The sequence below is a fragment of the Heterocephalus glaber genome, unplaced genomic scaffold (genome assembly GCF_053883595.1).
Source record: "Heterocephalus glaber isolate CG9 unplaced genomic scaffold, H.glaber_assembly_v1.0 deba00000122, whole genome shotgun sequence".
NCBI lineage: Eukaryota > Metazoa > Chordata > Mammalia > Rodentia > Bathyergidae > Heterocephalus > Heterocephalus glaber.
In genome coordinates this window covers 85,681,703-85,706,435 of record NW_028258138.1, presented here as the reverse complement: position 1 = coordinate 85,706,435, position 24,733 = coordinate 85,681,703, and the positions used below count along the sequence as shown (strand labels likewise).

Here is a 24,733-nt window from a genome sequence, read left to right as displayed (position 1 = left end):
TAGAAGCCAGGCACTGCTTTCAGTGACTCCCAGCAATGCCCCTCTGGGCTGACCTCTGAACTGCAGAGGCTCTCCTGGGGGCTTGGAGCGCTCCACAGACATAACGCAGGGGCCCAGGCATTCAGGGCTGCGTTCTGTGTTCCAAGCTAGTAAATTTGTGGAGCGGTTAGCAGGCCGCCTGGCGCATGTTAAAGGCCCCATAAAAGATGCTCATTACTATTAAGCACGCGTGCCTTCGAGGCCAGAGGACAGAGCCTGCTCCTTGGCAGCTCAATCTCCCTGAGGGGCGGGCGGCGCCTTAGGAACTGGAATTATTTAGCAGCTGACACATTCAAGTCACTCCAAGGAATCTCCCACCCTGCACAGAAGTCTGATCCAATTTGCTGGGCCGCCCTCCTGAGACCCTCTGTTTCCAGATGCACATCCAAGGTAGGGGCACCAGAGTGGGTGGAGGGGTGGCTGGGCTCGCCTAGAGCTGGGAGCCTGCAGGCCTCCACCACCCAACCCCCAGTGCGCTCCCTGGGGCAGGAGCTGGGAGAAAGGGAGGAGAGGGTGGAAGGCCAAAGTCAGGGATGCCCTCTCCCGGGTAGGGTGCACAGCACCAGGTCCTGGGTCATTGTGGGTGTTTATCATCCACAGTCCTGGGAAGAGCTAGCCTGAAGGACAGAGCTTTGCAGACCAGGAAGTTCTTTCTGCATACAAAACCTGAGCCTGAGATTTCCCTGCAGAACTTTCAGAACTTTGGAGCTCAAGGCCCCGTGTCGTCTCTCCAGAAAGGGGATGGACGTGGGTCACTGAAGCCAGGTTGGGATGGCGTCACTGCACTTCCCAGGCATTGAAAACTTAGCCTGTCCAGAACTGCTCTGTGCAGAAAGCAGAAGAGCGGAGAATGACTTGCACCAAGCTGTTCTGGCCTTGGATTCTCGTAGAACCTGAGCGCCTGGAGGATGAGGGGTGGCTGTAGAGGAGGAGAAGGGGACAGGGTCACCAGGGCAGTGTTCAGGCCAAGCAGAACCACTGTGGCCTTACACATGGCCCACTGAGGCTCAGCCCAGCCCGCTCACTCTGCCACCCCCACCTGTGCTCAGTGCGGCCACCGTAGATCTGCAGTCTGACTGCCACCTCTTTTCATGAGACAAAGCTCATGTGCTTGCATAAAATTAGTGAGTGTAGGATGTAGTTCTGATGGTGGCTAGAAAACATTGTGTCCTGTAAGAACCAAAGCCTTTTCCCTCTGTAAAAGGCCAGGCCGATGAGAGGAGGGGTCGGGAGAGCAGCTCCTGGGGGTGTAGAGAGGTTCCTGGCAGGGGGACCCCAAGGCTTTGCAGGCAAAGTGGCTGATGTGATGGCCTCACTGGTGCCACAGTGGCTTCACTTTCCTTCCCATCAACACCATCCTGTGGTCCTGTGTGTGCCCTTTTACCTGAGTCTCTCAAGGTCTCCTCTGTCATTCCATCTCCTCCATAGCCATATTTTAGGTCAAAGTGGAAAACCGGAAACTCAGAGAGAAGGAACTCTCCCTAGGCCTCTGGACAGCAAGGTAAGAAAAGGAACTCTTTGCCCATGCATCTTTCCCTTCCATTCCCCAAATGCCCCCTTTTGGGGCCCTGCAGGATTGGTTTCTTCCAACGAGTGACCATGGTCTATGCCCTCTGGCCCACAACCACAGCTTCAGGGCTCAGCATCCTTTCCACGCCAAGCCAGCCACCTGGCCAAGCCCACTCTGTCTCTGCCCACTGCAGCGCCCTCCCCCAGGCAGCCCGTGTCATGCCAGAGCCCAGCCTGGCCGCTGCGTTCCCAGGAAGCATCCACCAACACCTCTCATGGGAAGGGTCCTTCACCATCTCCACTCTATAACTCCACACCCCAGGGCAGCACCTCTCTCGTAGAAAACACGTTACATGATTCGGGGGATTTAGAACTCCTTTTGGGTTATGAGAATCCCAGTAGCAGACAGAGCAGAGGTGAAAGACCTCGGGTTCTCCATCTCCAGCACATCTCCTGCCCACACAGCACTCACAGTTCACCTTTTCTGAAGGATCGCCGAGCCTGGGTACTGCAGAGCAGAACACAGCATACAAAGCTGTATCCCTGGCCTCTAAGGCAGGGTGGCATTTAGAGGGGCCTGGTAGAGGAGGCTTGCTCAGGGCATGGCAGGCAGGAAGCAGGGAGAGAGATCAGGGAGGAGGAGGGATACAGACCCTGCAAGCCATGCCCACAGTGACCTACCTCTTCCAACCAGGCTTCACTTCCAAAATCACATTTTGCTATAAACTCATCAGTGGACTAACCCTCCGATAAGCATCATACTTCCATGATCCAATCATCTCCCAAAAGCCCCACCTATGAGTGAATGAGGCTTTGGGGAGACATCCAGATGTAAACCATAACATGGAGAATATAAGACAGAGCCTTGTATTACTTCTGAGTAAGGTTGTTATTGTATCTGGGGGTGCCATCATCTCTCACCCTTCCTCTTTGATGATTTTGGATGCAGTCTCAGGATGGGCCTGGATTGTTGAGTCACCACTTGGAGAAAAACCTCCCCAAACAGCCCAGCCAACCCAGAAGCACTTCAGGGGACTTAGGGGAAGAAACCAACTTTCATCAGGTTAAGTCACTGAAATTTTCCCTGACCAAAACAGATGAACGTAGGATGGAGTCCTATCTCTGTCACTTGCCAGCTGTGTGGTGTTAGGAAGATGACTTACCCTTCCTGGGTTCTGGAGTCTCTACCCATGGGAAAGAGTGAAGAGAGCCCAATGTTGTAGTATGGTTGTGGGGACTAAATAGGATGTTTCTTATGTGCCTGGGATGTTGTGGAAACCAAATATTTTCTGTGTGTGTGTGTGTGTGTGTACGTGTGCACTCCTATACAGTAGCTTCATGTGTGTTAATCTTGCTCCTGGATTGTAGATTCCTTGAGGCAAGGTTGTAGACCTTTTCTATTTACCATAAAGACCACCACAGTGTGAAGCTCGCAGAATGTCTCAATAACTATTTGCTAAGAAGAAAAAAAACTTTTGTTGAAAGATAAGCAAAACAAACTTCCTCAGCTGTCCCTTTATGACACCCCATACACCCAGGACTCCCACCACTCACTCCCTCACACATTTTTAATCTCTCCCACCTTCTCCCATTGGTGCAGTCTCTCCTTGGCTTCCCACTGACCAACTCTTAGTTTTTTATTGTCCATAATCAAGTTTATTTTTCTATTACTCCATGTTTGCAGTACCTAATGTTTATGTTTCCTGTGTGGAGTTGGTTGATGCATGTAACACATTTCGATTCCTCTTTTCATCTTGCTTCCCTCCCCTCCCTCCACCTCTTGGACCCCTTCCCATTTGAGAGACATCTCTCTCCTACTTCCTATGATCTGTGATGTTGAGCATTTCTCCATGTATTTATCTGACCCACCCTTCTAAAGGGCATTTTTGTGTATACTTGTGCTCATTATGTGAGTAAATGGGTGTATCTATTTGGATAAAAGAACTTTTGTGGTTTGTTACAAATGGAGCAGAGGCAGACTCGGAAGGGAGGGGTTGGATTATTGAGCTCTCTGGAAATGGATGGTGAGGAAGCCATGCCGGAGGTGACCTTATTTCATATTTTTTATAAACAAGCTGCAGACATGAGCTGTGTGATGAAATCTCTGAGTTGGAAGATGTCACCAAGCCCTCCTGCCCAGTATAAAATATCAAGTTGATGAGGACCAACCATCTCATCAGATTGCTATGTTGAAATTTCGGGCATTGTGTCAATGTGTTTTTAAAAAAAGGACAGATATTTAAAAAATAAAAGCAATGAAAAATGATGGATTACCTGAGGTCATCTTAAGCCAGCAGAGTTTAGCTAATCTTAAAAAAAACACAAAAAACACCTGACTCTGTCCTTTGCTGTTGAAGAGGCATTTGAGCCCCTCTTCAATCTGTTCATTTTGACCTGCTTTTTGCATATTTTTGCATATATTTCCTCACCTCTCTGACTGAAGTGAGCACCAAGGCATATTCTGATGATAGTAGATGGATAAATGCCCAACCAATCAGAATCAAAACTTCTTGCATAAAAGTCCATTGAAAAAACTTTGTAATGTATGGACTTCATTTTAAAAGGGGATATATACATAAGACACACAAATTCACACACACCATCAGGGAACACAACAACTACAATTGGAGTAGAGCATCTAAAAAGAATTTCTTTACATGGAAGGAGATTCCTTTAGGGTCAGCTAAAATTTTACAAACAACATATATACATTTGGTACACATTCTGGTATTTCCTTGAAATTTGGGGCCTTTGAACATATTTGGTGTGAGTTGAGATTTTTTTTTCTTTCACAAAACACATGCATGGTTTAATGACTGATCATTGGCAGCCACACCTAAGTCAAAACATAGATCTTTCTTTGTCAGAGCCCTAGGAAGTTCTACTCATGTGCTCAATCCATATCTCAAATACATCCATCCTCCCCAAATTAACTACTTTCCTAGCTTTTACAGTAATAATCACTCTTTCACAGGTCTATCAAATAAGTGTGCATTCCTAAGCATCATCGTCTGGTTTTGCCCATTTTGTTAAATCTCATACGTGTTTAAGTCTCTTTAATCCACAGGCTTCTCAACTATCCTTGTGTTTTGTCTTATAGTTTATTTGTTCAAGGACTTGGGACAATTGATCTGCCGACTTCCCCCAGTCCAGATGTGACAGACTGGCCCGGTCCAGTTCAGTATGCACACTGGGGATACTGAGTCACAGCAGGCTGGGAGGTGCAGTCCCCAGTCCCAAACCGATCACAGGCCAGAGGCCCCAGGGACCACAGACAGAGAACAAGTCTACCAGGGTCCCAGGACTCGGGGAGGGGCCTGAGGCTGCACTAAGCGAGTGTGGGATGGGGCCCTCAAGGGGGGACACTTAACAGCAACACCACACCCACCCTGGGAACTGTGATGCTGTTTGAGAAGCTCAGACTGCACGCAAACCGTGAGCCAGCCGCCTGCTTATGTAAGCTGAGGTTTGTGGGTGCAGTGTGGGCACCTAGTGGGTATTAGATGTGCAGAGTCTCAGGCACTAGCCAAACTTCCAATAAAACCCAGGTGTTAGCAAGCTCAGGCTGATGTGCTCCCCCTGTGTGTCTGGAAGCCTTGCCCCGGGAGCTGAGGGGGCGGGCCTGGGTGGCACGGGGCTGCCCTGGGCAGGCTGGGAATTTGGTGCCCTCCAACTGCATACTCATTACACATCCATTATTTATCACTAAGGACAGGGAGAGATTATAGTGTATCGATTCAAATTCAACACAGAGAATTTATTGCATGCATGTAACGTAACACAATTTACTTGGGATGACTTTTTACATCACATCTTTTCAATCACCTAAAATTGTGCAGTGTTAATTTCTCTTATTCAAAATGTATTTTAAAATCCCTCTTTCAGACTCTCATAAAGCATCCAAGTAAACTATTCTTTAGCTCTTGCTTTGTCTTTTTGTTTGAGATTATCCTTACCTGAAAACTCCTTAGGAGCCTTGCTTTTTATTTATTTATTGGTTTTTTGAGACAGGGTCTTACTATGAAGTTCAGTCTGGCTTTGAACTCACTATGTAGCTCAGGATGACCTCAAACTCACAGCAATCCTCCTGCCTCAGCCTCCCAAATGCTGGGATTGTAGGTGTGTATCATCTCGCCCAGCTTGGGAGGCACATTTAAGGTTTAAAATTTAGATGACAGAATGCATCACCTGTAGCTGGCTGTAATTTCAACATTTCAGGATCAGCTCCCCAGAGCTGGAATTCGGGCTGGCAGGCTGCTTACGGCCTGGCTCCATTTCCAAGCATGCAGCTTGTGCATTCTTAGCAGACCCTGACAGCTTCTGAGAAAGGATATTTCTTTTCATTCCAGTGGCCATGGAGGGTACATTTGGGCATTAAGGGGAGCATCAGGACATGCCCATCTGCCTGTCTTTCACAGGGCTCTGTGAAAGAAACTCGGTGAGCATCTTAGTTCTACCATAAATTTCATGGAAATGTCTAAAATACCTTTCTTTGACACAGTATTTGTAGCTCCCTAATTTAAGAACCACAGGCTTAAAATTCCAGTATCAACATTTAAAATTTATTTTATGTATGATCTTCTCTTGCATTTGTGGAATCAGAAATACTCTACAAGAGATTTTAGTTATAATTTTTAATAGGACTTGTCTCGGACACGGTGAATAGTAACTTAATGAGTTCTAGCTACATAACATACTTTGGATTTCAGGGTAGACTTCATTGAGACTTAGGGGTCTAACTCTAAAAATAGGCTCAGCATGAAAATCACCCATGTCTGCACAAATCACTGTGGCATTATGTGCAGGAGATAAGAAACAATGGCCCTCCGAATTTTAACTCATCAAGGTCTAGACAGAGGGCCTTGAATGAGTTTCTCCCCTCCAGTACCCTGCTTCCTGCCTCCTGCTGCCTGGAACTGAAGCCTGAAGTCACATACCCTGTGGCTCCCTTCAAGCGCCTGCAAAGCCTGATCGTGTCCCCACTGAGGTACTAATGAATGCCCTGCTCTGCACTCTTATCTTCAGGTTCCGGTGAGGTAGGAACCGGGCTTCACTCATAGTTGTCCCTAGAGCATCATGCAGGGGCATAATGCAGGTGCTCATAGAACGCTTGCAGCTCGGAAGGGAGGGGAGGGGAGGGGAGGGGAGGGGAGGGGAGGAGAGAGAGAGAGAGAGAGAGAGAGAGAGAGAGAGAGAGAGGGAACTTCTGCAGGAATATCTTTACGATTTCACTTCTCCGGGTGTCATCCATTGTTATTTCCACTAAGCGCCTACTGTGTGCTGAGCGCCCAGCCAAGTGACAGACCTGATGACAAAGCAGGCCCTCTCCTGGCCACCAGAGGCCTCTCTAGTGAGGAGAGCAGAGGCAGGGCACAGGGGTTTTGCTTGGTTGGGGGGACCAGTGGAGATTTCCTTGGGAGAGCACAGCTCTCCTCCTCAGCTTCTCCTAGTTCCTGGAAGGCAAAGAGGAGCCTGGATTATGAATGGCCAACGAGCTTTGTAGCTTCACAGCCCATATTTGCTTCCTGCACCTGATGTTAGTGGAGCTGAGGTTTATGGTGCCACCGCAGCCTCTTCAAGGGAGAGAGGTTAGGCGGCCCCCGGACTCGGCACAAGGAAGGTTCTATCATTCCAGGATGGGGTGGGGAACCAGAGGGACGGGGACATCCTGGTGAAGTATTAGGGCTAGAAAAGGCACAGTGGGCAGGAACTGCACTGTGAGTTCACAGGGACAATGTGATTTTTACGCCCTCTTCAGGCACTGTCCTCTGCCACACCCTGGACTGCAGCATGGCCACCTCTGATGCCCTGCGGGCTGGGCACTTGGCCAGGCCCTCTGCAATGGCCAGCTCGAGCTCCCTTGAGCTTTCTCTGCAGCCCCTGGGAAGCTCAAACTCTGGAAACCAAGAATCACGGACCCTGGGGAAACACCCTTCAGCCAGTGAGAGCATCCGCCCCAGAACAGTGTCCCAGCAGCTGGGAGGCCGGTGTGGAGGACAGGTGGGCTGGATCTGGGGCCGCAGTGCTCCGACTCCCTCACCGGAGGTGCCCGCTGTCTGCGACCCACCTGCTTCAGCCTGTCACCAAAAGTACAGGAGGCAGCTGGGCTCGGGAGGAGCATGGCACCCACCCGTGGCCTGGTCGCCTCGTGATCAGGAGGCTGTCCTACTCTGGGGAGGTGCAGTTCACTCACGGCCTGGACAGGTTCATCTTGATGGGACAGAAGACAGAAAGGCTGAAAAGTACCTCATGCTGATTCCACGGAGTTGCAGAAATATACAGACACAAAACAAGCCAGCCTGCGACTGTGGCATACTGTGGTCCCATTCATCTTGCTTGACAGGGCTGGCATTCTCCGGAGCAGGGCTGTTGAGCTCACCATGTAGACATGAGCACACGGGGCTGTGACCTTTCTGTCCACGTCTACTAGGGCCGATGGGACGTGCGATTAGCATCAGGATGTTTTCAAAAGTCTTCATTTCCAGAAGAAAGAAGTATAATCATTCAGATTTGATTTAATTCTCCCCAAGGGAGTATTTTACGGTGAAAAGGAAACAGATCTCTTCTTATTTTTGCAACCCCTAGCGCAGCTGCAAAGATCACATCAGGTGGGACGCGGGGGTTAGGCAGGGACTGCTGAGCGGAGAAGCACCCTCTGCTGAAGGATTCTGCCTCAGTGATGCTTAACTTCCAACCCAAGCTCTGGGTTCCAGAAGTACTTAGAAGACTCAGTGCCTTCTAGCTGTCTCTAGAACCAAACCCCGAGGGGGAAAGGGGAACACAGAGGGTAAGGATGGATTCGTGTGTGAGACGCTAATAGTCCCAGAGACCAAAAATAGCCTCGAATTGTGAACGGCAGGTAGAACCAGCTGCAAATCATAGCCACTTACCTGCGAGGATGCACCTGCCGCTGCTTGACAAGAACAGTGACACTCACTCCACTGGGAGAGGTCACATTCAAGGGTGGACCAAGGAGGCAGCCTACCTCCTCGTGAGGTTTCCGACGTCGCTTACCAAAAACCTGGATCCTTTGGGAGTTACCTGAAGTACAGATTTTGTGATATTGATATATATCAGGCCAGGTCCTGCCAAATCTACATCAGGTGTAAAATGTACAACTTGTGTTTATGCAGACATTTGTAAGAACATCAGAAACCCTCCACCAAGACCTCATCCTGTAAATGAATCCAGTCACAGACATGCATGGGAATGTGGAAAACCAAATTCACAGCCTTACTACTTTTCTCTCACCCTAAAAGTCAAAATAATACTGAGAATAATTTCCTAACTCATACATAGTGGGGTTGAAAAAAGACTCATACTGGGTTTGAACAAAGTTTAACAAAGTAAATTGGATTTGTCCCCCTGCAAATGATACCTAAAATGGGAAAAGATTTAATGACTTTCTTCAATTATGTATACGAAAACTAATCTAGCAGTAATGATCTTTTAGCATTAAACACAATGTCCTTAAACCACTAAATAATTTTATTTCTAATATATCTCTAAAAGCTCTCATTAAAGCCAGAATAAAATACATGCTGTGGACCAAGCTGACTATAACGATAAAACCCCTACCAGTTTATAGGTATATAACTTTTAAGTATACTAATGCAGTTTCAACCGAATTGTCCTTTATTTTGGGTCATCTAATTTACAAACATGATTTCTGAAGCTGAACAGTATTTGTAATGGCAAAGTCCAAAGCAATTCTGGCTGAGTGAAGTGTTATTTGTTGAACAAAAATGCAGTTGTTTGTGCAAATTTAAACATTTCACAAGGCCAGCTGAGTTTATTTCAACCTTACTTACAAAATAATCATCAGCAAATAAAATGGGCTGAGGGTAGAGACAAGGTATTTTCAAGCTCCCGAGAGGCTTACAAAACCAAAACGCTTTGACTACTGAAAGTCAAATGGAAGGGTCACAGACAAAGGAAAAGTACAGGTTGAAATCTCAGGATTAGAAACGGTTTTGACAAGAGGAATATTTGCTGTGGAACAATGAGGAAAATGTTGTGTTACCATCTGAAACATGGAAAATATGCTGTTCAAGATTGTTGGCTCTGGAATAAATAAAATCCAGACTTCAACTATTAAAAATATCAAAGTGATCCACTGTGTGCCAACTCCATTTTCTTCTGTTGTTTGTTACTTAAAAAATCCATTATTGAACACAGTAGAGTTCTGGTGAAATTATCAAAGACATTTTCCATATGAAAACTGTAGTCTACCACATGCTACTACGTATTCTTCGCTAACAATTTTAATACACTTCTATTACACAACTGTGGGAGCATTTAAAAGGAAATTTTGAGTCATATTTTAACCTTCTATGTAAGTCACAAATCCCTTCCATTTTAGTAATTCCACTCATCTCTGCTGAGTTCTTATTATGAGCAAGGTATTTTGGATGGTGAAAGATACAAATCAATCTATCAATCAATCAGTCTTTAAGGTGTCCACGGCCTGTTAGGTGGAAGAAAGTATCTTTGTCCAGGAGGTCATTAAGCCTAGAGTGAAATGTGTCCAGCGAAGGACATTGGGGAGAAACCCACCCTCTCAACCTGGAGCTCTGTAAGTAGGAAGTTGAGTGTTAAACCAAGGATTCCATCACCGGACCCCAGTTTGGTTCTAGAACAATGCAGAACATGCCTGTTCCATTTTCTTCGACTGAACTCTTGAGAGAGTTCCAGAAGACGCACCTGTAGAGTTCTCCTCACACTTTCATGCAACAACTGTAATCCACCTTTCATTCCTTCACTAGCATAAAACACTTTGCTGCCCTTAGGGATTTAAGAAATCATCTCCTATTAACGGAATGCGCTTAATTGTGAAATATTCAATATTGCACTTAAAATAAAACAGCATTTTCAAATTTGAACATTTAGAAACCAAGAGTCCTAACATTCAACTGGCTTCAATGTGACCTTAGCCCTTTGTAATTAGGCTAGGAGAGACCAACAACAGATGTCTAGGGGAAAAAGACAGAACAGCTCAGCCTGGCCAACCAACACTGTGATTTGAGGGAAAGGGGCGTAAATCTTCTACAGTGAAATTCAAGTGCTCTGAGACAATGATAACTTCATGTCTGCAAGTATTTAAAACTGGGAGTTTAGGGGTCGGGGATTTAGCTCAGTGGTTTCACCGCCTGCTGCACAAGCACAAAGACCCGCGTTCGATCCCCAGTACCAAAAAAAGGCTGGGAGTTTAAAAATCGCAGGCTTAAGTTAGGTCAGGTTTCAGAAATGATGCCACACTGTGAATTTCTTCCTGGTCACTCAGCTCAGGGCTCTCTCTAACGCCTGCAGCAATGGACTGACTCCAGAATGTTCTATTTTCTTCCAGTGAGGTCACATGACTGCACCCTCGTAAGCCACAAATAACAGACCAGGATTTCAATTGTGGAGACTTTAGCCTCCAGAAAGGACCCTCCAACCCCAAATCCGTACAAGAACACAAAGTCAAGGGGCAAACTAAAAAAAGGAAGAGATTGTTTTATTGTGACATTTATGACATGGACCCCTTATTGACAGGAACGAGCGAGACTGACTGGCATATTGCACGGGCTGTGACGAAGAAGCCCACGGAAATCCTCCGGCTTTGGAAGCTGTTTCCCGGTGCTCCTCGACTCCACTGCACACGCGGGCCAGTCACAGAAATCCCACTGCCACTTGGTGTAGACAGTTAACAAGTCTTTGGTCTTAATAAGCACCATACAAACCCTCACATTAAGGGCATTATTATTCTCGTTTATAAATGTTTCAATGATAAAAAATAGCACGGTTACAGTATACACACACTTAATTTACATGTAATGTATTATACTCATAACTGAGATAAGCTACTGAACTAACTTTGGTTGATTGAAATGAATGAAGTATTTGAACTGAGTACTTGTAATTTGGTTTCTTAGTTGTGTAAATAATACAGTGCATTTTATAAATCTAGTTTGGAAATTTACTAGCACCAAATAGATATTATGAACGGCCGACCTAGTACTTGTATTTGGAAAAGCGAAGTTTCAAAATTTGAAAAAAAATAGAATAGTCCTTCAAATGGAACCACATTCCAGTAGGTGTGCGGGCAGGAGGGTGTGCTTGGCACAGATGGCAACCCCAGTGCATGGCTGCATCCCCCTTCAAGAACCAACCCAGGTGACCCCGTAGCTTCACTACACAAGAAGTCTGAGAGAGTGGTTGTCTGAACTAGGGTAACCGCCTGTACCTCGCTTTTGTAAGACAAGACTAGTGCTTATTTATACAAATTTACTTGATGAGAGATTGTACCTATGATATGAAGACTCTGACTGGGGGGGAAATAAAATTCTACCTATCTAGAGTTGTTTTTCTCTGAAAGATTTGGTCTCTGAGTGGTGAATTAATGAAGCAAGATCTGAATTTTCATCTTCAGATTGTCACCCAGTTCCCCACTGAGGTAGTCTTTGTCATAGTTGTCTTCTAGCTGGTTGAGTTCTTGCTTTCTATAAAGCGGAGTACTACTGATTTGTAATGAGTAGCTTCCAGCCACGGGCTTCTTCTTTGTGAAGTGGAGGTAGCTGATCCCTTCCTTTTTGTTGATTCTGAAGAAGCCATCTTCGTTTCCAGATTCAATCAAGTATCTGTTGTGATTCGCCAGCGTCGTCAGGGCGGGGAGGAGTTCTAGGATTCGGACCTTGTTACTGATGAGGGAAATGTTGAAAGCGAAGGTGGCTGGTTTCTCCACATCCCAACTTGCCAGACTCACACTGGCTTCCGGCTCCGACCCATCCTGGAGAGACATAGGACAGCGTGTTAAATGCAGTCCAGATGTACCACTCAGCCCTCCTCCTACTCAAGGAAAAGGGGTTCAAATCTCGCACTCCCACAGCTGAAAAGGCATGTTCATCATGCACTTTGTGCAAACCACAGTGTGTTCAACTGGCATGCGTGTGAAACATTAAAAAATATTAAACCGATGTCAGGAAGGAAGTCAGGGTGAAATCACTTGTCTCTGGTGGTCCTGTACCGCGAGTCTCAAAGCGTGGTCCCTGAGCCAGCAACCTCTCAAGGCACCTATTAGACCTGCAAATTCTCAGCTCCTGCTGAGACGCAGACCTGCGGGGTCAGGATCCAGGGTGTCTCCCACCACCCACCTCCCAGCGCCTTCCAGGGGATTCACATGCGCACTTGAGTTTGAGAACCGCTGTCGCTGTTCTAATAGATGATTTGCTTTCCAAAGACTTATCTCATTTCCCAAGGCACAGCAGGTGGCTTGTAGCACGTACATTAACAACTGGTCTATTTCAATTTTGTTCACTGACTCAAAACCATGCCCTCCCAGGACACACCTAGGAGCTACTTCCTGCCTGATGATCTTCGAAGAGTCAGTGCTTTTCACCTGGCTTCCTGCTTGCCTCTCGGGGCCACAGGTGCCGGATTCTCCAGGCCGGGAGCCAACGCCCGGGTCGAGTATCTGTGCACTTCCCAGCTTTCTGAGAGGCTGCGGCAGCCTCTCTGCAAGTGGAGCAAACCAGGCTGCTTCAGCCCCGTGTTGATTTTGTCTTGAGTCCAAGTTCCCTCAAGCTCCACATGGTTCTTTTCAGCAGATGAGCTGCTAGCTCTCAGAACTTGGGGTCCCCATGGAGGGATCACTATGTCACCCTTCTACTCCGCCTATTCGCTCTCCTGGACCTCAGGCCCTGTCCTTTCAGCAGACTCTGGGTGGGTGTTGGACTTTCTTTATGGCAAGACAGAGGAAATGAGTGAGCGTGTGAAAACCTTCAAGTGGCCACTCCCTAAAAGAGGCAAGAAACTCCGGGAAGCCCCAGGGTCTCTTGTGAAAAGCAGCCTAGAGCTTGGGGAATATCTGGGTTTTCTCCCTGGGGAGGTGTCTCACAGTTGGGGAACCTCCTTAGGAAACCACAGACCGACCTACCTCAACTTCAGAGGCCTTGGTTTCATTTGTGCTTCTCCGCTTCCTGCCCCGCTTAGGGTAGCCATTGATCTTGCACTCGTAGCAAGCTTCTGGGGACAGGGAGTTGTCATCCATTTCACCACTGACCGGTGGTTCTGGGCCCCCGCGGCCCATGCCCATCCCTGAAACGCAGTGCCTGTGGAAGACGAGGAGGACAGATGGTTTCCATCTGAAGCAGGAGGCAGGGGAGTGGTTCGGGGAAGCCTGGCCCATCCCAGTGACATCCAACCCAGACTGTTTGGCCACCAGATGATCTCCTGGTTCTGAGAACCACACCGAGGTCCTCTGTGTTCCCAGTCCCCCGTTTACTGATTTCTTTCCATTCTCTCTCCTTTTCAAGACCATTTTGTATACCGTGTTTCTTTGTCCTCTCATTTCCCAAACCTACCAGGGCTGGCATTTGGCAGTACTTACAACGGGGAAGGAACACAGAGTAGAAACCAAAGGAGAACCGGAGCTGAGGGAGACTGGGATATGGCAAATTAAATACAAAATATCTACTTAGGAATCAGACTCTGTAGGAGTGAGAAAGTCTCCTCCTGCCTGCCCCTTCAGGTCATAGTAAGAACTGCACAAATGGGCCATGCTGGCCACCATGTTTATTCTGCATTCTCAACTTTGACCTTTAACTCTGCCTCCACACCATGCTGCCCCCTGCTGGCTCAAGAAGGTTGCTCCAAGTACAAGGCGTCCCTCCTTAGTGCTCAGCGCCACTCATTCACTGTCTACTTTCTTGTCACCTTTCACTCTTACCACCACTCTTCCTTAGTAGGCTTCGAGCAATCACTTCTATTCTTCCACCCCTTCCATTGCTGCTGATGCTACTGCAGACAGGAGGACAGAACTAGCTGATAACTAGGGGCCGATGTGGTAATAAACTGAAGATGCGCCACACACACTCACACACACCACATGCACTGCTATATAAAGCGTCTCTCGCAGCATGCCCAACTGTGGGAAATTGTTTCAAGTCATTCAAAACCACTAGGGCCATTGGCTTTGGCTCATGTGAAGCCGTATAAACAAACTTGGGCCCAAGAGAGATCTAGATCAGCTGTTTTTCTTTGCTTTTCAGTCATCAAAGCCAAGTTATGAAGCAAGGTTTGCATGTTTCTCAGTACCTTGTTTTGTTGCTCTATTTACTACTTCAAAAGCCACTTGGGTATTTACTGGGTTCCTCTTCAAAATGTGTTGAAACATTTGGATGGTCCTAAAAAATCTTTATCTTAATGTCCACTCTATCGATTTGAAGAGAGGCCAAGGCTTGTATAAACGGGTAGACTTCTACTACTGTGGCACACTGTGTACCAGATATTGTTTATCTGCTCTTCTGTAATAGTTACCCTGCTCTTTCTAATGTATTTTTCTGTACGCCCCTAGGATTTAAAAGACAACTGCAATCAGAGGTTCCTACTATTTTCCCCAATCTTACTAGATTCCAGCACATTACCTTTCGTCTTTATCTTGCAACATGAAATGTGTAGAGGCAAAAAAACTGATAAGGTAATAAATGCTCATCCTGTGTGCGTGTGTCACACCCATACGATGATTAAATTACACAGAAGTAGGGCCCAAATTCACAGGCTTTGGTTCCTTTCTCAGAACTTCTTTCCAATATTTTCATATCCCAGGGGCACCACTTATAAGAAATGTGACTACAAAAATCCCACTGGCCAACAGCCATTTTGGAGTGTCACAATTTTTGCTGGGAAACATGGTTCTGGCCTCAGCTGTAAACAGACGCAAACATCTGGGAACTGGTTTCCTATTCTGTGCTGGCACCATGCGCGCTTCCCATGTGCTGTTCTTTACCTCCCAGTCGACACAGACCCCAAATGAATCATTGGATGCTTACAGGTCAAGGACTGTAAGGCCACTCAATTGATATGTGTCACAAATGTGTAAGTGCATGTGAATACGTGACTGTATGTGAGTGGGCGTGCACAGAAACACACACACGTACTAAATGTCTCTGTATTTCTAATTAAAAGGTTAAAAAATTCACATCCTTCACAGGATAGCTAAAACTTCACAGATACTACCTTTAGGTTAATTCAGCATGGAAACTTACCACTAAACCTTTAAATTGTTGAGAAAAAATATACCTTCTTTGCCTCAACTCTATACACTGTACATATATAAAATCTGGTGCAATTTTCTACCTGGGAAATACAGTAAGGACTTTGACTCAAGGTTAATGGTCTTTTGGTAATTTTTTAATGTAAATTCAAGTCTGAAGTGTAAAATAGACTCTAAAACCCTAAAAGGCTCCACCAAGAATGTGCTGCTGCTTGACTGATCCTAAGGACAGCTAGACAAGAAGGCATCTCAAGCCAAGAGTGAATCCTGTCCACCCCCGAAGTGGGGTCCAGGAGTGTGTGGGTGACCCCAGCTCTGCCCTCGGTTGGCAGGGAGATGAGCTCATGGACAGGCCCATCTATTCCCCGTAAGACTTGACGATCCAAAGAATGAGGTGGAGAAGCTACACAATGAGATGCTGAAAACACAGTTTCATTATTTCATTTCATGTTCTGTGGATTTCCAGAAATCCAGATGCCCCTTTACAAATAAAATAACCGAAACTTTTACAAAGCTAACTGGAATTAATTCAAGGGTTACGAAGAGCACGGCGAGGTGACTTTGATGCAACACGCTTATCAGTTATACAGTAGTGGCACTCACCCTTGTCCAATCCGGAAGTAGCCTGGGGGACAGCCACACAGGTAGCCGCCCTCCGTGTTGGAGCAGCCGTAGCTGCAGGGGGCCTGCGAGGAGCCGCACTCGTTGATGTCCTGGCATCCGCCGCTGAACTGCTCGTACTGGAAGCCGGCCGGACACATGCACTTGTAGCTCCCCAGGGTGTTGTGACAGGAGGCTCCTCCGCAGATGTGTGCACTGAGACACTCATTCTCATCTGCGAGGAGACAGAAGACACGGCTGTGTGACACACATGGAGATTTCTAATGAGAAGTCTTCTCGTCAGGCCGCTCTGGTTGGCCATTTGGCCCATGGCCTGCTGCCAGGAGGGAAGACAGGCAGAGGTGGCCGGCATGGAGAGGCAGATGTGGAGACAGATGTGACCCCCGGTCGTGCTGTGACTAAGTGGGGCAGACGAGGTCAAGGGCACCAGTGGAAGGCAGTGAGGGTGGTGGTCTGGGGCCAGCAGACTCTGGACCACGAGGAAGCCATCCCCACTATGTGCTGTCCTACACCGTAAAGAACACAGGTAGGAGAGAAAGAATCACACTGCTCCCCACGCCTTTGCTTCCCCATGCCCAGCTATGGGCCACAATCTCTACAGCAGAGAGTGACCATTTCCCTGGGCTGCTCTCTCCCTCCCTCCACCTGTCTCCTCCTGCAGGAAGTATCTGCCCCATTCGACTTCCTGTTCCAAAACCTGCAGAAGCCCCCAGTGCTCACTGTTGGGGTGAATAGTACCTTCTGGTGTGTCCCTCCCACTCGGAGCTCCTCCCGCCCGGATCCAAACCAGCCTCCCGCCCAGCACGGTGGAGATGTGGCTGTAGTTCAGCTCAGAGACTTCTCAAGCCACACTTGGGAGAAACCTGAGAGAGAGTCAGAGCTGCAGGACTGGCTGCCCACAGGCACCTGCCAAGTCTGCTGGGAAGAAGTAGGAAAAAGAGATCTAGCTTTAAAACATCAACTCGAAGGGAAAAAACTGTGTCTCATTATTTTCAATTTGTGAAGTCCCTGATATATTTTTGTGGGCCTGTCTTGTAGGGCAGGTTGGAAACTTGCTGGTTAGATGTTTCTTCATGGCTACCGATCATGTTCGAGCACACGTTTAACACACTGCACTGCATGAATACCTACTTCCTGTGGACACAGGAAGGGGACTGACTACGGCCCGAGGAGACAGTGGTAGAGTCTCAGCTTACAAGGAAGAAATTGACATTTGGGACACACGCAGGACTTCTCAGCCAGTCTAACCCACTGCAGAGCTCTCCAGATGCCCTCGTCGCAACTGGTGCTTCCCTTCTCCTGCTGTTAGTTTTACCTCCTTTGCAAAGGCAGATTTATCAAGAAAAAAATTGGTTCTAAAAGTAAATCTATCATTTACTATTATTATTTGAAGCTAGAAAATAGGGATGGATGCTTGCATACATGTATTATATATAATATATATTATTCATTATCCACAGTTCCATTCTTTCCTTCCTCCCCTCCTGCCTTCCAGCTACAGGTATAGGAGCTTAGCTGTCTGCATGTCCTCTACAATGTAGGACTCAAGCCCCCCCAAGGTCATTACGCCAAAGGGTTCCTGAAATAGAAATAATGCAATATGGCCCCATCTGGGCTCTTTCCCCCTCGTTTGAATTAGGAATGAGGCATGAGATGGAGACAACATGCACCAAGCCTTCTAGGACACACAGAGAAGGAAGAGCGAGGGTGTTTCCCTGGCTCAGGTGAATCCGCCGGGCTGATGTTTTCTTGCCTCTCATGTCCCGTCCACCCTCTGCCCCCACTCTTGGGCCCCGGAAGCGGATCTGTGTGCAGCCTGAGTAGTTTTGTGTGTCCTCTCTTTGGCTCGAGCCTGGCTGCCTATTTTCTGCTGGCAGCCTGCCTGACGCAGCCCACAGGCATGGGTAGGTGAGGGGAGACCCATCAATACAGAGCTCTGACGTCTCCTGCTTTGTGCCAAAAGGCAGAGGCCAACCAGTGGTGGGAAAGGTACAGGGAGGGAGAGTTCATCCATCACCAGAAAGACATTTTCTAAGCATTCCAGCGAGCCATGGCTGGGCTGGGCCAAACGTGCATGATCAGGGTCATGGGAGGTAGAGGAACTTCCATGTCAGGAAAGAGGTCAGACTAGATCATCTTCACCCATATTCCTATAAATACTCATTATATAGTCTTTTCTATTTTATTTTACTTTTTCCCTCCTGAGAATTTAGCAAAGTTTAAATGAAACTTGCTTATCTAGGTTGGAGAGTGGGAACAGAGTGGAGCGCAGACTGAGATAAGATGCCAGCAAACACGCAGTGCCTTGAACACGGCACTTCCTCTCCTTTTTACCCTGATTCGGTTCGCCCTCCAAACGCCCTTGTCCATCCTGTGTAGCCCGGAGCTAATGGCTCCACAAGGTTATTTTTCTACTCTCTAAAATGTTTTGTTTTATTCTTTCATCTGGTATTTTCATTGCTGAGAGGTTTGCTCTTTGCATACAAGAGACAATTCTAATTTTCTTGAAAAAGTCTCTGAAAACCACTTCTTAAAAGCAGTTGGAGAACCGGGGATTTAGCTCAGCAGCATAGTGCCTGCCTGGCAAGTGTGAGGTCCTGAGTTCCCCCCTGTACCAAAAAATTCTCATAGCGAATCAAGCTATATGAGAAATAATGTGGGGTTTTTTTTTTGCAATACTGGAGATTGAACCTAGCGCCCTTCACACTGAGCTACATCCCCATCAATTTTTTAAAAATTTGAGACAGGTTCTTGCTAAGTACTAAGTTGCTCAGGTGGGGCTTGAACTTGCAACCCTTCTGCCTCAACCTCCCAGAGTACTAGGATTACAGGCTAGTGCCACCACACCTGGCTGAGAGGCCATGTTGGTAAAAGGAAATACACTGAAGGTGTCTTCACTTGGAGTAAAGCACACCACTGCCATGAGGGGGATCCACCCAGGAAGGAGCGATTCTTTGAGTTTCCACTAAGGTGGGCTCTGCGCCAAGGAATATGGAGCTAGAACAGGTCACCCCAAGCACCAAGCCTTCAGCCACCCTCCCTGGATGGTGGCTGAGTGGAGAGACTGAGAGCAGTGCTTGAAAGGCAGTCCTCAATCGGAGGCGAAGGGCCTTTCGTTCTGACCCCACGCAGGTCACAAGAAAACCAAAGACATGCTCTCTTCCTTCCCTGGGACTCTGGGTCCTCATTAGGGAAACAAAGGTCTCTTGGGTCCTTCCAAACTTCCGATGTTTTGATTCTCTGATGTGCACTAAGAGTTATTTTCCCAAGACAATGTGGAATCTAAGACATTGTGGTATCATTTCAACTTAATGAGAGTCTGCTAATCTCCCTTAATTATCAAAAGAGTTTACCAATCTGTGTCTTCAGGCCAAAATCGTTCAAAACAGCCTCTGGATGGCTATTTTTTACTGAGAAGTAGAATTGTGTTGGCCCCAGATGTGAAGGGAACTCAAGTGTAGGCCAATGACCAGGAACCTAGCAGAAGAGCAGAGGCATCAGGAGGCAAGGAACTGTGAGGACATTTCACTCCAGGTGCTCTCAAAGCATCCTTTAGTCCAGTTTTTTTCTTTGTTATTTTGCAAAGACTGACTTCCCTTTGGTTTTAACCAGGTTAGGGCAATGTTATGGTCTGGATCTAAAATGTCGCCCAAAAGTCCCGTGTGTGGAAGGCGATTGGATCATGGAGGTGTTAATATACTCATCAGTGGATTCATTCATGGGTTAGTTCATGGCTGAATGTGCTGTTAGGAGGTGGGGCCTGGCTGGAGGTGGGTCAACACAGAAGAGTGTATTCCTGTCCCCGGCTTCTTCCTCATCGCTTTCTCCTTCCTGGCCACCATGATTGAGGAGCTGTCCTCCACCAAGCCCTTCCACCATGCTATTTCTGCCTTGTAGCCAGCCTACCATGGACTAAACCCACTGAAATCATGAGCAAAAATAAACCTCTTCTTCAAGGTGCAGGTGCAGTGGAATGTGACTAAGACAGGCAACATTAAAGTATCTGCTGCCTCAATAAGCAATTTTAAGTTTTCAGAAAGAATAGTGATTCGTAGGAGCTGAGCTCAGGCCCTGCCCAAGCAAAGGAGGGAAAACACTTACCGACACACTGGTTCCACTGGTAGTGCTGCAGGTAGCCCTGCGGGCAGCTGCACCTGTAGCCTCCGATGATGTTCTGGCAGCCGTGCTGGCAGCGGTGGTTGCCTTCGCACTCATCCACGTCTGAAAAAGACAAGAGTCATCGTGAGCCCTGTCAACACCGTGCCTGAGGCACCCTCTTCAGTTCCATCTATCTGCACACTATGGTGACCAGCAATTCCAGTAAGAAATCTGATACCTAAGACTCGTTCTGCCACTCAAACTGCAAGAGCATGTACTCTGGAGCTTTTCCTAAGTCCAAGGAGGGAAAAAATCATCAAAACATTCAAAGATCCCTGGTAAATTCTACTGGTAAAAATGATATGTAAATTACTGCAAAGCACACAGCACTCTGTGAGACATTGCTATCAATTATTTGTGTTGCGTATTCACCCCAGAACTGGAAGCTAAAAGATGTCAGCGGAAAAGTAAAATCCTGAGATTATCATTTAAGTGTTTAATTATACATTTGTAGAAGACTTACTCTCACATTAGTCCACAGTGGGGACATCCTTTTATGGCCTGGACCCAGGGACCAGGAATCTAACCACTTCTCTTGACTGAGACATTCCCTATTACATTAATAACTGAGCAGAGAAATCTGGATAAACCCAGGAAAAGCACAGGGAACAGGCACATCAAGCTGGAGACCTAGGCGGATCTCTAGGGCAGGGACCCGTGCCAGCCAGGTGAGGCCCCATCTTCAGCCGGGCAAACCTGGCTCAGCCCTGACATGTCCTAGAAGATGTGGAAAATAGGGTCAGCGCCGAAACCCACCACAAGAGGAGCCCCCTGGGCACAGCCCAAGGCCCCACCCACCTTCGCAGCTGGCCCCGCTCTGGTCCAGGGAGAAGCCCCGCTGGCATTCACAGGTGAAGCTCCCAGGTGTGTTCTGGCAAATGCCTTTGGAACCGCACAGGTTGATGTCTGAGGTGCACTCATTGTTGTCTGTGAGAGGCAGAAGGAGAGAGGAGGGGACCCGGGTCCCCAGGGCTCTCTTTGTATCATTTAGAAGAAAGGGGAAGGATGACTTGGACAAGGCCAGAAAGGCTGTAGGGTCCCATGAACATGTATGCACACATATCACACATACACAGGTACACATGTGTGCGCACGCACGCACACACACACACACACACACACTTCTTTAATGATTCCTTTTTCTTATCCCAATGGCAAAGAGTAGGAAAGAAGCCCTTCCAGGATTCCCCTCTTCCTCTCCACTCACCAATGCAGGCCGTGTGGTGCTGGGTGAACCCGGGAGGACACTTGCACGTGAAGCCGCCGATGGTGTTCACACACAGGAACTGGCAGTTGTGCTGCTTGGTCGCACACTCGTCAAGATCTGCAAGAAGAGGTAAATGGCGCTCCAGTCAGCTGGGAACATGGGACAGCATTTTGATTAATTTGTCTTGCCTTTTCTTTTTTGTTTTGTTTTGCAGTGCTGGGGATCAAGTCCAGGGCCTTGCGCATGCTAAGCTTAAGTTTTGATTTCTAATCTGAAAGGACATTGGGCAGGACAGAGCCACAGCAGATGACCAGGAAGAGCCCAGGGGTAAGACTGACAGAGAAAGGACTCAGTTCAGACAAAAAGTAACAAAGAAAGAAAGACAGAGAGAGAGAAAGAGAGAGCAAGCAAGTGAGCAAGCAAGTAAAGGAAGGGAGGGGAGTGGAAGGAAAGAAAGAGAGAAAGAGAAAGAAGGAAGGAAGGAAGATCTTTTAGGATCTAAGGATAACCCAATTCCCTTTCATTACAGAAATGTAGGCATTGCTCAGCAAAGGAATTTCAAATAAATTCTGAAGTTTTTAGAGTTTTACAACAAAATTAAAACTGATTCTGAAATTGAATCCTGAGCATTGAAAAGATCTATTTAAGGTGAAATATTTTTAAAATGTTAATTTATTTGCTTAGTTCTTTTCTGTTTGCTGTTTTTAATCTACTCAAATGAGGTAGTTAAAAATAAATCTGACTTCTTTGGTTAGGGATTCTCCTTCAGATAAAACCAAACTGAGAAATCAGGAAGGAAACAAAGGAAAGAAAAACCTCATTCTGATAAGTTAAGAGCTCTGAAAAGCAACACCCACAGTATTTACCCAGCATTACATCTGCCAGTAAAACCCTCCACCGTACCCAGGCCTCTCTCCTCAGAGCCTCACTGTAAGGTCCTCCAAGGTATTTGAAATATGGAGACCCACAGTGTATTCTAACTTTCAGGTGAATTCTAATGACACCGTCACAATAGCTTTGTACTCAGAGATTTTTATCCCGCAGCGAGCCGCTGTGCTTGCCCTGCAGAGAGGACCGAGAGAGCTGGGACCAGGGCTGGACTTGCCAGTGACCCACTGGCGAAGGCACGGCTCTTGGGCCACTTCCAGGTCCCCTAACAGCCGGAGAGGACCGCACTTGGGAGAGGTTCCCCGAGCCGCCCCAGTGCTGATTTCTCCTAAAAGGGAGTCCATCCTGTGCTCTTCCACTGCCCAGAGGCCACACGATGTGCCTGGCTGGCTTCCTTCTCTAGGACCCTCGCTAAGCTGTTGTCACACCTTCACTGAAACTGACCCGAGACAGGAGAGCCCAGAGCGACTGTGTCACAGTCCGCATCAAGCCTGCAGCACTGGCCTCTGGCTCCCTTTCTGCCCCTTCTCTGGATCCCACCCTTCCCGCACGGGCCAGGTGCTGGTCCTCTCCCTTCTAGGGTCCCCATTCCACCCTTTTCTTCCCACTTTCAGTGGTGCATGCATCTGTACCACTCACAGTGATATTCAGTCATGTGTGCCCCAGGTGTGGAAGGAGAGAAAGAGGAGACAGGGACTGCACAGACCATGGACATGTAAAACTGTATCATTTCTTTCTGCTTTCCTAAAACCATGGAGAGAGCATTCCTGATGCTTCATGCACACCATATAAGAGCACAATGACAGCTTTTCTTTCTTTTCTTACTCTCTCCATTCCTCAATCTCCTAATTGCTAGAAACATTAAAAGATCCCCCCTCCCATGGGTTGCAAAAACATAAATTTGTTTCATTATAGACAAATTAAATATGTATACTGAAATACGAAATATACAATGAAAGATTTTTCCCCTTGAATCTGTTTCTTCATTAACATGAACAAACTTTGGGCTGCCTACTGACCACATACTGTGCTCACAGTCAGAGTCAGTTCCATGCTTGAGAAGAACGAAGCTGTGAGCAGCCCTTCATTCAGAGGGTTAGGAATTTTGATGCGGTCTCTCTACATCTTCCTCCCAAAACTAGAGGATTACTAGGGTTTGTTAGGAAAGCCGAGGGTGGTTTCCTGCTCTGCCATCCTGTTACACGCTGCTTAACACCCTCTTCTAACGGACCCTGGAAGACCCATCCTCCACCTTACTTTTCTGCTTTCCCTGTGGAAGTTTCATGGGCTTCCAGGACACTCTAACTCTTGCTAGGCCATCTGGTCTACCCTTCTTTCTCCAAATCTCTCATTTCCCAAACCAACCTTTATGTATGACTCATTCATGCAATTCCTTCAATAAGAAGTTCTCACTGTAGAGGAAGCTGTTTATAGCAGTAAGTTTACACCAAAAGAATTTCTGCAAAAGCTAACTTCTGGTTGAGGAGGCATTTCTGCCCCGAGTTGTGCTGTTTCTTTGTTCGGAGACTCCTAGAAGGTGGGAATGGAGTTATTCTACTGATCAACACTCTGGACCTAGTTTTTAATTAATTTGCAACTGTGACCTCCAGGACCAGGGCACTGATTAAACTGAGGCTGGACTTTGCTGGAGACTTGGACGAATCAAGGGTGGCACAGACAACAGAAAGCAGAGAGGAAATAAGCCATTAAGGATCAGCTTCACCAGAGCCTTGGAGAGCTGCTGTCCTTCTCTGAGGCCCTGTGGACACCCATGGGGCCTGCCATAAGGATGCCGGCTGTCACTGGTCCCCTGAAACCTCAGGACCTACTTCCGGCAGAGGCGCTAACTCCGGAAGGCATCTCCTGCTCACAGAGCGGGCTTCCTGCTGGCTTCCAGTTCCTCCCAGGAACAAGGAATGCACCGGTGTGGCAGGTGGCAGGTGGCAGGTGGCAGGTGGCAGGCGAGCAGGCAAAGGTAAGTCCTACCCTACCTTTGCAGCTCCTCCCGTCCTCTTGCAGGATGTAGCCTTTCGGGCATGAACACTGGTAACTCCCCTCTGTGTTTTTGCAGATGAAATTGCAGGGTTTGGGAGCCTGGTCGCACTCGTTGAGATCTAGGACCAAAGGGACACAGTACGATCAACTGCGCGTGTGCATCTCCAAGGTGTCGAGAGGCTCCAGAGCCACGGGACCTAGCAAAAAATTTTAGTTTGCGGGGGGCGGGGGGGGGGAACTGAGTGGAGTCTTTGATCATTGTTCTATGTTTTCCTATGAAATTA

General features: G+C 47.4%; 1 protein-coding gene and 1 long non-coding RNA gene across 2 annotated transcripts in view; one reads left to right on the top strand and one right to left on the bottom strand.

Annotated features, from left to right (window-relative positions):
- Nucleotides 1-323: 323 nt before the first annotated feature.
- Nucleotides 324-2,611, top strand: LOC110350728 (uncharacterized). The gene is made up of 3 exons (XR_015439050.1): nucleotides 324-429; nucleotides 1,468-1,540; nucleotides 2,498-2,611. It is a non-coding gene; the product is annotated as an uncharacterized LOC110350728 (long non-coding RNA).
- Nucleotides 2,612-11,023: 8,412 nt separating this feature from the next.
- Nucleotides 11,024-24,733, bottom strand: part of Fbn1 (fibrillin 1) — a 232,064-nt gene continuing 218,354 nt past the window's right edge. Inside the window, exons 60-66 of the mRNA XM_021261460.2 lie at nucleotides 24,446-24,568; nucleotides 21,567-21,683; nucleotides 21,158-21,286; nucleotides 20,303-20,422; nucleotides 16,184-16,415; nucleotides 13,463-13,637; nucleotides 11,024-12,316 (exon numbers count right to left, since the gene is read on the bottom strand). Of these exons, the coding sequence (XP_021117119.1) occupies nucleotides 11,927-12,316; nucleotides 13,463-13,637; nucleotides 16,184-16,415; nucleotides 20,303-20,422; nucleotides 21,158-21,286; nucleotides 21,567-21,683; nucleotides 24,446-24,568 (1,286 nt within the window). The 3' untranslated portion in view covers nucleotides 11,024-11,926. The remainder of the gene's footprint in view (nucleotides 12,317-13,462; nucleotides 13,638-16,183; nucleotides 16,416-20,302; nucleotides 20,423-21,157; nucleotides 21,287-21,566; nucleotides 21,684-24,445; nucleotides 24,569-24,733) is intronic.